Source organism: Pongo pygmaeus, chromosome 10 (genome assembly GCF_028885625.2).
Source record: "Pongo pygmaeus isolate AG05252 chromosome 10, NHGRI_mPonPyg2-v2.0_pri, whole genome shotgun sequence".
Lineage (NCBI taxonomy): Eukaryota > Metazoa > Chordata > Mammalia > Primates > Hominidae > Pongo > Pongo pygmaeus.
This window is the reverse complement of record NC_072383.2, coordinates 11,713,393-11,725,605: the sequence shown is the minus strand read 5'-3', so window position 1 is coordinate 11,725,605 and position 12,213 is coordinate 11,713,393. Positions and strand designations below refer to the sequence as shown.

General features: G+C 41.2%; 2 protein-coding genes across 8 annotated transcripts in view; one reads left to right on the top strand and one right to left on the bottom strand.

The window, feature by feature from the left end:
• The window catches only part of SMIM10L1 (small integral membrane protein 10 like 1), a 278,859-nt gene that overhangs the window by 76,574 nt on the left and 190,072 nt on the right, over positions 1–12,213 (bottom strand). The gene's annotated exons all lie outside the window — the stretch shown is intronic.
• LOC129009834 (basic salivary proline-rich protein 2-like) lies at positions 10,135–11,382 on the top strand (the record flags this gene model as incomplete). The annotated part of the gene is made up of 1 exon (XM_054443427.2): positions 10,135–11,382. A coding segment is annotated over one exon (1,242 nt), but the record flags the coding sequence as incomplete, so codon positions are not given.

The window sequence follows — 12,213 nt, the reverse complement described above, 5'->3', positions numbered from 1 at the left end:
TACAATCAAAGCAATGGCTACCAAGGGGTGGAGAATTCCAGTCAAAACAAAGTGGATGAGGAGAGCACAAAGGTCATGGTAAGAGTTTATTGGAAAGCTCAAGTCATTTTGCTGGTTGACTTTCTGGAGAATGACAGTATCTGCTTATTCTGAGAATATTTTGAGAAAGCCAAAGCTTTAGCAGACGAACCCCTGGGAAAGCTTCAGGAGAGTCCTTCACCACGACCTTGCTCCTGCTCATTTCTCTTATCAAACAGGGCATTTATATGAGAGTTCTGATGGAAAATCATTATGCTTCCACAGTACAACCCTAATTTAGTTCCTTTGGATGTATTTCTGTTTAGTAATCTTATAAACAGTTTGTAAAAGGCATCCATTTTTCTTCAGTTAATAATGTAAAAAATACATATCAATGCTGGCATGTTGACCAAAATGTATGACAAATGGTCAATAAATCTTCTCCTTTTATATAGCTCATTAAGAAGTAGGATTGGGAAATGGTTGTAAACTGAGTACCAGGTGGTAGAATTGAAACAAAGTTCCCATGTAACACTTTTAGTTTTTGCTCCATTCCAAAGATAAAGGGAGGTAAAGGGTTAAAGATCCCCCAAAGCTGTTGCACAGCTTTAGGGAGACTTAAAATTCAGGTGTTTATTCAGTTGAGTCTTAGGCTGTGGATGCAAACTGGACATGTCCTCATGAGCTACCACCATATTCTCTCTTCTCCCCAAGAGTGTACTCAGCTAAGCGAACAAGATGCCTGGGGGAGAAGGGTACAAAATGGGGGCAGAGTTGCAGAGTCTCACTTAGTAAGTCTGCCATAGAATCCCTCCCAAGGAAAACCAAAGAGCTGGAATAAAGAAAGAATACAAAAATCTATGGCCTTACATGGTGTTCCAGTTATGGATTATTCAGAATAAACAACAGTGGTATGTCCTAGAAATCAGGGATGGAATGTCTTCATTTAAAGAGAAAACCTCTGGGGAAATGACTCTTCCTATTAAAAATCAAAGAACATCCATGAGTTGGTAATTGCCACAGTCAGCACCACCTCTGGATACACAGATGTGGAGACAGATGGATCCAGGACACTAGCAGAAATGCCCAAATGGATTAGGGCCATGAAGCTGCCCTTGCTTTTATAGTCAAACATGAGAATTTTCCTTACCCCGCTGTAAGTTGTAAAGGAAAGAAAGCATTTGTATCATTGACCATTCCTTCCATGCTTAGAGGTAGAAACACTACAAATACTAATGGAAGGTGCCATTCTGCAGGGAGTATGTTCTTCAAGGGAAAAACTAGTGGAAGAGCAAGAATCTATAGCCATACCTCATTTCAATAGGCCCTTCAGTCACCACTACAGTACACTCTTTAGATTCCTCCATGTATAATCTGCACTCCCACAGTACATTTAGAGTGGTGCTGGAAGATACCCATTATTTGTAGATATAAGAATCAGATTATTTAGAAATTTGCTTCTATAGGTATTCCCAGTCTTCTTTTCAGAAAAAAATCAGATATCCCTCAAACGATTGGAATTTGTTTTAGGGAGGAGAAGGTCTTGAAATCTTATGATCCCCATGGGTCAGTGGAAGACAGAAAAATACATAAAGGCTTGAGTAAAGGAATTGGCATAAAGAAGACCACTGCTACTTCACAAATCTTCTAAATCTCTTTGTATTCTGTTCACTCTAAACAGTGTCTTGGAAAGGGCCTGTGCACATGAAGGACCCCAAAGTTCAAGCTTCAGAAGCTTTGTAGATCATTCCAATCTGATAAAAACCATATTTCAATGTTGTTAGGTTGACTAGTTAAATAAACCTTTAATTGCACAATAAAAATGTACCAAGGCATGTTTCAATCAAGAAAATGCAAATATAGAGAAAAGCTTAGCTAAAAAATAAGGTTAGTAAAAATGTAAGATAAATACAAACTCTTTACGTATCATATCATAAAATTCTGCCTCTATGTCTGTTTACTAAAAGTCACAAAGTTTTTTTTTTATAATATGGAGAGATTTGCTTTGGCAGTTCCAAAGATGGATAAGTAATAGACTTGAAACAATGTACATTTGTTTTTTAAAATTATATTTGTTAGAGTATTAGAGTATTAAAATGTATTCAACATTTAAGATTGTTGCTAAATGTTTACTCAATAAATTTGTAAAAAATAAGCATGTGATTATCAAGTCATGGTCATGTTACATTTAATGCAGCCAGGGAAGAAAAGACAGCAGCAGATTCTTCTGATAAAATGAGGAACACAGGTAATAGCAGTCTGTCTGTAAAGTCACTTGAACACACTTATATAGAAAGAGTCATAAACAAAAAGATCATCTGTAGAACCTGCTATAAACTGTGATAAGGAATTTCTCTCTAGACTCAGGGTATTGGAATGCACAGTGCATTGAACACATGGACTGATTTCTGCTCTTTCCCAATGTCCAAACAAAATTACAATAAAGAAGCACTGAGAAAATTAATACCCAAGATTGAGGAGAATGAAAGAAGAGATGACAATAAACAATAAATGTAAACAAAACTGTGGAATTGGAATGACAAATAGAAAAATAACAGAGTTTGTGAATGAGCAAAGCCAAATTCAGACATGAAGAGGGGACTGTTGTGCAATTTTCACCAGAACACCTAGAAAATTAGTCCTATTTGAATATAGCATTTTCATGTGCAGAAATTTACATGTATATACATTTTAGTGCATATTCTGCATCAAAGTTTGATCATTCTTCTTCAAGTGAATCCTGTGAATTTCTTGCTATTTGTTCCTAGGTATTTTATATTTTTCTCATGAATAAGGTCATTCACTCATTTCTCTCTCTCTGTCTCTCTCTCTGTCTGTCTCTTTCCTTTCTTTGTCTTTTGCTGTTCCCTATGAAGTGTATATCTTAGGGAAAGTCACTCAATCACATTAAGATTTTATTTCTACCTTTGAAAAGTGAAAATAAATGCAAAAAATCCTCAAAGTGTTATTGTAAGTACTAGAAGAGCTAAGGCATGTGAAACATCACTACGCAAGATAGAAAGGAATAATCCATAAATCTTTAGCTATGTAGCCCTGCATGTGTAGAAATATAATATGTGATATAGATAGCAATTGGGTCACTGAAACAAACTCAGTTATTGAATATTGTTTAGAGACAATTTTGTATCCAATCATTTTTAAAATGAATGTTCTATCTTTGTCTCACAGCACAGACTTCCTCACAGCATGTGGCAGGTTCCATAAAGAACAATTTGGAATTTCTTGGCATTTCTATGATACAGACTCAAAAGTCACAAAGTATCACTTCTGATATAATCTACTGGTCATGGCAGTAATGAAGTTCTACTCAAGCTACAAGGGGGTAAAAACAGATTTCACCCCTTCAAGAGAGGATGTCAAGGTAGCATTGTAAGAAGAAAACATTAGATGAATGATTCTGTTGTGATCATATTTTAAAAACAATTTCCAAGATGATAAATATGCATACATGTGGACTTCAAAATCAATGAGATGCAATAATAATTTGTGGTTCTTAAGCAGAGGAGACAACATCTTTTGTAAGAGATAGGTACAGGTTTATCTGTTTAATAAGTGAGTCATTGATTAATCACTTTAATGAAATTCCTATCAGCTTACCGACTTTGTACATGATCAGAAAAATATGAGGGTGACATACATTGCTTTGTATTTCTTATGAGATAATTTGCGATTGTACTTCTCTATGAACTGATAGAATGTTTAACTGAAAGGTGAAGAATACACTCTGACATTGTGATAACAGTGGTGTGATGAGGCTACAGATACTTGACCTTAGGCTGATGACCAATGCCTTCTATGGTCCCAATCACTGAGGGTGGAACACCAGCTCTGGGTTCAAGACACAGGCGACATCTTCATGAAGAAGACTGAAAGCTATGTAAGTGGTATATAATTTATTGTCTCTTAGACAACTATCTGACAAGGCTCCCTCTTGGATTTCTAGAATTTTAGATCCATTGTGATTAGAAGGATCAAATTTAGTCAATTTAAAAGGGCATACAGAAATTTTGTCAATGCTAATATGCCACCCAAGAAAAACGCATGTAGCATGGATTAAGGAAGTACATACAGGATCTACATTGACAGGGTTTTGTAATTAGAAAAAAAAAGGAATTAATTCCTCTGAGTGTCTTTATATAAATGCAAGGGATAAAGCAGAAGACTAGAATATATTTAAATGGGATTATGATTTCAAACAAACATGTTTACTAAGGAAAATATATTTTTAATCACCTCAGCTGTTAACATCTCAGGAAAATTTAACCTTGAAAATATTCTAAGAGAAACTTGTTTTTGTTCTCTGAATCTCATTTCCTTTCACTTTCTTGTAAAGAAATGAATGAATGAAGAGCAAGTAACCACTGGAGCACAGTAGGCAAGAACTCAGCTCTGAGAACTGACTGCCTTCCGTTCCACTTACTATCTTTATATAAACTTGGGCACGCACCTAAGTCACCTCATCTACAAAATTAAGATAATAATAATAATCACACCTCCCTAATATGATGGTTCTGAAGATCGAATATCATATAGTAAATGCTGAAGAAATGTTTTCTATTATAATCAGCCTTTGCTAGGATAAATGGAAAGATTATAAATAAGCTCAAATAATTGTGAAATATATATATACTAGAGAGCATCAACATCAAATAAAAATGTGAAGATGAAGATCCTACTAATGTAACCAAAGTTTTTAGAAAAGTCAAAACAAAGCTGAATTCTCAAACAAAACTGTGTTATCAGAATGGTTGGTTTACCCAATGAACACAGTAAGTTGAGGAAGATTCTGTTTTCTGTTCCATTCACAGGGCTTCCATGTCTTCAAAAAGAGGGAGATGTGCGGTAGTGAGAGAGCTGAGGCATGAAACTTTTATCTTATTACAACTGCAGAAGAAAATCCTAAGAGCATTTGAAGCACAAAAGTGTTATGATCTAATTCCTAGTTTGTTTTTTAAAATTTTATTATTGTTATACTTTAAGTTTTAGGGTACATGTGCACAACGTGCAGGTTTTTTACATATGTATACATGTGCCATGTTGGTGTGCTGCACCCATTAACTCATCATTTAACATTAGATATATCTCCTAATGCTATCCCTCCCCCGTCTCCCCACCCCACAATAGTCCCCGGTGTGTGATGTTCCCCTTCCTGTGTCCATGTGTTCTCATTGTTCAATTGACACCTATGAGTGAGAACATGCGGTGTTTGGTTTTTGTCCTTGTGATAGTTTGCTGAGAATGACGATTTCCAGTTTCATCCATGTCCCTACAAAGAACATGAACTCCTCATTTTTTATGGCTGCATAGTATTCCATGGTGTATATGTGCCACATTTTCTTAATCTAGTCTATTGTTGCTGGACATTTGGGTTGGTTCCAAGTCTTTGCTATTGCGAATAGTGCCACAATAAACATATGTGTGCATGTGTCTTTATAGCAGCATGATTTATAATCCTTTGGGTATATACCCAGTAATGGGATGGCTGGGTCAAATGGTATTTCTAGTTCTAGATCCCTGAGGAATTGCCACACTGACTTCCACAATGGTTGAACTAGTTTACAGTCCCACCAACAGTGTAAAAGTGTTCCTATTTCTCCACATCCTCTCCAGCATCTGTTGTTTCCTGACTTTTTAATGATCACCATTCTAACTGGTGTGAGATGGTATCTCATTGTGGTTTTGATTTGCATTTCTGTGATGGCCAGTGATGATGAACATTTTTTCATGTGTTTTTTGGCTGCATAAATGTCTTCTCTGACTGATGTGAGGGGAACGGATATGGGATGTGCTGGGGTAGGAATGTTACCAAGAGCAGCTGAGGATATTAAAGTCCTTCAGGAGAGAGTATCATGGCCTGAACTATCACCTTCTAGTAAAGATTATGCAAGTGGTTGTATTTGGGATGAGTGTTGAAAGTGGAGGCAACTTGATTTGCTAAAGGGCAGTGCCTGAAGGGAGTGAGGAATTTTGAACCACTGAACCCTTGACTTAGAAAATGTTGGGAGCTGTTATGAGAGCTGAATTGTGTTTCCTAAAATTTCATATGTTGAAGACTGTTCGTTCAGGACCTCAGAATATGAACATGGATATTAGAAGGCAAGTGGAGTGCTGAGGGCTGCCACTCACGTCTAGGTGCCCAAGCTCCTGCTGCAGTCCTGCTTCTCTCTTCCACCCACCCTCACTCACACAGAGTGTCCCTTTCCACATTTCCATCACCTCTTTTTTGTTTTGTCTGGTGAGTGCATAGCTGATATTTATGCTTTCCTGAAAATCTTTACTCATTGCTGACATTGGAGAAGATCAGGGAAAGAGCCTGAAATGAGTGACCTTTAGGGGCATTTCTGTTGTCTTCCTGTACTCTCCTGCCAAGGGGAAGTCTGTCTTGCATCAGGCTGCAGCAACCTCAGTTAGTGACATAAACAGACAATGTCATCCTGGCCTCTTTGTTGCTCCTTGTCTCTGACATGCCTTTGCCACCTGATGGTCTAACTTAAGCCACCTAGGCAGGATTGCTCATTTCCAGTTCCTATGGAAAACAGTGTCTGTGAGATCAGAGACACAAATCTCAACAATACAGTGGGATCTGCTGGGACCAAGCAACTACTCTCTGCCTAAGATAAAACTCATGAAGCTCAGCTAGAACCAATCCACTTTCCATAAAGCCAGAAAGAATTGCCAATTAGTAATGTATTCCCCTTTGAAGTACATCTATATTTATGCCAGGGAAAATACCAATCTGCCTGGTTCCCTTGCAAGGGCAAAGTTATGCGTAGCAAAGCCTTTTATATTAGGAAGTCTCCCTGTACTATTATCTGCAACCCTTCAGAAGGGCCAGACCAGACCCTCATGTGCACAGCCCAGGATCCACTCATCCACAATGGTCAAGAGGCCTGTCTTTAGGATTTACTGTCATATACCCTCTCTACCCCAAATATACCTCCAACCAAGCTGTCCTCAGATTACCACCAGCCATTCACAAAATGTGAAGAATTACACAAGACACATGGAAGGTCTAAGTGGTAAATAGCAGCTGTTAATACTGATTAACCTGTATATTCCACGAACTGATGAGCAGGGATTTACCAGATATAAGAGAAGTACCAGCAGCTAAAAGAAGGTCTAACAATGCAGGACTCTGATAGGGCTTTTTGGAAACACAACATTTATTGTGAAATTACACAGACATGAATGAAAAAAGCTGGTTAGGAGTACTATCTCCTACTATGTAGAAGATTAAATAAAGGAAATCTCACCAAATTCATGGGGAAAATCCAGCTACATAAAAAATACACATAATGAGCTTGACTCAGAAAATAAAATATGAATAAAGAAGTACTAGAAAGAACATGGGGAGGAATGCATGTCAGAATATTGTAGAAAAAAATCCTCCTTGTGGAAGAAGAATGTGAGAAAACAGGTAACACAAATATTGACTAAACCAAGAAAACCAATTCAATGCAATTGATGCTTTGATGGTGGTATCTGATTATCTCATTTGAATGTAGAATTGTGGCCACTTAATTATAAGTGGTAGGAATTTTATATAATTCCTAAAAGAAATGAAGCAGTGGGTGAATTTTTTAGAATATTCTAGAGAAAGGGATGAGGATGAAGGAAATTTTAGCGATGTGACATTGCATGGCTCCCTCACAGAACTATGTGTTCAGTTTCCTCAGGTCGAGAAATTTCCTGGTGGTTTCTGTGTCCACTTAGCATTAATAACCCCTAAAAATATTTTAGAATAAAAAATTTTAGACTTCCTGTGTGTACAGGACCAAGCCTTGCCTGAGCTGAGTGAGATCCATAGAAACTTGAACAATAGCCATAGCCTGAGCAGGCTGTGGGGCAGCTTTCTGTCATCTATGTGTGCACAGGAGTATGCTGTCCTCACACATCTCACAGATAGCAGAAACCATCTTTATCACATCAAATATGAAAATATCTGTACACACACATCACAAGAGATGGAAATAGGGCATAAAAAGATCCAGAGATATTGACCATCTTCACTGCTGGCTGTAGCATCGCTGCTCACATGCACATAAACAGAAATAAATAGCACAGTGGAAAGTGGATGATAGTGTTACCTAAAAGATTGAAACTCTAATGATATCTAAAGTTCAATGATGACACAGTGCTGATGGCTTGGACACAGTTCCTTCAAAAGCATTGTTCAAGCCATAGTTGTACCTTCTGGAAATAAGACACTAACAACATATCCTATCCAACTCATCTCTCTGGGCTAGAGTTTCAAAGAAAAATAAGGGATACACCTGACCGGCAGTTAGCAAAGCAGGACCCAGTCTCTGAGGTGGTGAGGCCCACCCAGTGTGGAGCTCAAAGGTGCCATTGTTCTGCTCCTCTTTATAAAGGGAGTTACCATGTTCCTCCCAGCACAGAGTTGGGAGCAACCCCAGAGCCTCCCGCAAGATGCTGGTGATTCTGCTGTCAGTGGCCCTGCTGGCCCTGAGCTCAGCTGAGAACTTAAACGAAGGTAAAACAGAAGGGGGAGAAGATGTGGTGACTCTGCTTGGGGCTTAGGAGGTGATAATGGTAATTACGGGGAAGAGAGGAGAATGAAAACACAGATGGGGCTGCAGAATTTTCATGCCTAGGATCAGGAGACCTGTTGTGCCCTCATTCCACAGTAAGGGTTTCTAATTTATTTAATGTACAATGAAATCCAATAAAGAATTTGTTCCAGGGAAATGAGAAGGTAAGATTTGCATTTATAGAGAGATAGAACTGTGCTGTGAAGGACGCAGTAGAGAATGCAAGGCAGATTCATGGAAGTCCAGCTGTGAAGATCCTAAACTGATCTCAGTAAGTACATAGGGATGACGGTGGCCTTGCTGTATGGTGGATCAGCATCGATGATGGTGATAAACACACCTCAGAGATACTGCAGAGACAGAGAATTGGATGGGACACTTGTCTCTGTTTAACTAGAGATACAGAAATATCAGAGCCAATCATTGTCATTTTTCTCTCCCTTACATGCAGTATTTCAATGTGCTGGCAGTGGTATGGGTAAGATTGTATTGAAGTGATTACTTCTGGTTACCCCAATTGAGAAAGCATGTGAACATAAGCAATGTATTTATAGGAGACGGAGGGCATAAGAACACCAAAGTATCACATTGAAGTACCTGGCATGTGTAAACTAAATTAGCATTAAGTCTTGAGGGATGCTAGGGAGGGAAAAAAGGGGCTCTTCTATGTTGAGTTCATGGCTGTTGCTCCGTCATAACAACCCTGCCTCCCCTTATACCTTCCTCCCCCTCCACCAGCTTCACAGGCAGTGGCTGATGGGTTAACTTAGGGGATGCATGGGATGTGGTGGGAAGACCCTTTTCCCTGTAGAACACTTGTGAGTCTTGAAAGGTTTGAGATGTAACTTTTCCCATCATCCTATGCTTCTCTTCTAGATGTCAGCCAGGAAGAATCTCCCTCCCTAATATCAGGTAAATCCCAATTCATTCTCAATCTGTTTTGACTGTCTTTTTCTGCTTATGAATGGATCAGTTCTCTAGTTTCGTCTTACCAAAACTTTCCTTTCAGGAATTGATTAATGTTAGTGCCCCTAATAATATAGGCACTCTTCATGCAACCTTGATTCTGGGCATCATGAGCAGGCCACCAAATTGAATGGCAGAGATGCTTGGCTTAGATGACCACAGGAGTGGGTTGCCTTATCTCCCCGGCCAGGAGTGCCTGTTGGGAGATGACAGAAATGGGCAGCATCCTCATTCTGTCTCCTCTTTATACTGAGAGGCCCTCAACTGCTTTGTTCTTCCCCAGTGCTCCACTCCAGAGTTCTATGTCTTCACTGAAAATGCAAAGAAATTAATATCTTGGTCCCATTTTTGTGTGTTTCCTCACTCAGCTTGTTACCCAAACTGATAAAAATTTACTGCAGCTATTCAGTGAATCTTGTGTGGGCTTTTACTCTGTCTTTCTCTTGTCTCTTCTCCTCCAGGAAAGCCACAAGGACCACCCCCACAAGGAGGCAACCAGCCCCAAGGTCCCCCACCTCCTCCAGGAAAGCCACAAGGACCACCCCCACAAGGAGGCAACAAACCTCCCGGTCCCCCACCTCCAGGAAAGCCACAAGGACCACCCCCACAAGGAGGAGGCAAGTCCCGAAGTTCCCGATCTCCTCCAGGAAAGCCACAAGGACCACCCCCACAAGGAGGCAACCAGCCCCAAGGTCCCCCACCTCCTCCAGGAAAGCCACAAGGACCACCCCCACAAGGAGGCAACAAACCTCCAGGTCCCCCACCTCCAGGAAAGCCACAAGGACCACCCCCACAAGGAGGCAGCAAGTCCCGAAGTTCCCGATCTCCTCCAGGAAAGCCACAAGGACCACCCCCACAAGGAGGCAACCAGCCCCAAGGTCCCCCACCTCCTCCAGGAAAGCCACAAGGACCACCCCCACAAGGAGGCAACAAACCTCCCGGTCCCCCACCTCCAGGAAAGCCACAAGGACCACCCCCACAAGGAGGCAGCAAGTCCCGAAGTTCCCGATCTCCTCCAGGAAAGCCACAAGGACCACCCCCACAAGGAGGCAACCAGCCCCAAGGTCCCCCACCTCCTCCAGGAAAGCCACAAGGACCACCCCCACAAGGAGGCAACCAGCCCCAAGGTCCCCCACCTCCTCCAGGAAAGCCACAAGGACCACCCCCACAAGGAGGCAGTAAGTCCCGAAGTTCCCGATCTCCTCCAGGAAAGCCACAAGGACCACCCCCACAAGGAGGCAACCAGCCCCAAGGTCCCCCACCTCCTCCAGGAAAGCCACAAGGACCACCCCCACAAGGAGGCAACAAACCTCCAGGTCCCTCACCTCCAGGAAAGCCACAAGGACCACCCCCACAAGGAGGCAGTAAGTCCCGAAGTTCCCGATCTCCTCCAGGAAAGCCACAAGGACCACCCCCACAAGGAGGCAACCAGCCCCAAGGTCCCCCACCTCCTCCAGGAAAGCCACAAGGACCACCCCCACAAGGAGGCAACAAACCTCCAGGTCCCCCACCTCCAGGAAAGCCACAAGGACCACCCCCACAAGGAGGCAGTAAGTCCCGAAGTTCCCGATCTCCTCCAGGAAAGCCACAAGGACCACCCCCACAAGGAGGCAACCAGCCCCAAGGTCCCCCACCTCCTCCAGGAAAGCCACAAGGACCACCCCCACCAGGAGGCAACAATCCTCAAGGTCCCCCACCTCCAGCAGGAGGCAATCCCCGGCAGCCCCGGGCACCTCCTGCTGGACAGCCCCAGGGACCACCACCCCCTCCTCAAGGGGGCAGACCTTCCAGACCTCCCCAGGGACAGCCTCCCCAGTAATCTAGGATTCAGTGACAGGTATGATTCCACTTTATTCTTCACCAAGTGCTCTAATTGCTACAGTTCTCCAGCTTTATTGTGCCAATGAATCAGCTAAAAGCCCATTGACATTGTATTGTCCTAGAACCCATTTCTAAAGATTTGTATTCAGATATTCTGGAAATGGGTAACAAGATCCTATATTTGTAACAAACTCTTTAAGGAATTCTGATGTTGAGAAACAAAATTCCAAATAATCTGTCTTAAATTGTGTTGGCAAGGAGGAAGCAGTACCATGTTCTCTCTGGCGCTCTGTTTTCTGTGCACAAACTCAGAGACCTCCCATTTAAAGTTTTCACCTGAGCACTGTTTGCTCAGTCCTTCCTCACACCAGCCTCTCGAGTCCAGTATTCCTGCCAAGTGGTCCCTGAACTTTCAGCAGCTAAATGGTGTCTCATTTTTTAAATTCTTACTTTTCAATGAGTACATGATTAAGCTAACAAAAAATACCTAATGAAACGGAAAAATATGAATCTAAATTTAAAGGCATAACTCATCCTACCTGCCTCCCCTCCTTCAGAAAACTACCACTGTTAACTTTATGGCATCTTCTGTTTGAAATATTTATGTGTGCATAGGCAACTAGAATATTTTTCCCCTAGAATTAGTACCATAGTTTATATTTAGGTACATATGTTAGTCATTTAAAAAGTATATTTCTTTGAAAATTTCCATAAGTGTGTATGAAGCTAAGTGGATCTCTTCAGTGGTTATCTGTTTGTTTTTACAATTTTATACTACTCCATTATGTGGCTGCACCGTTATTTCTTTAACCAATCTGTGTCACTGGAAACTGAG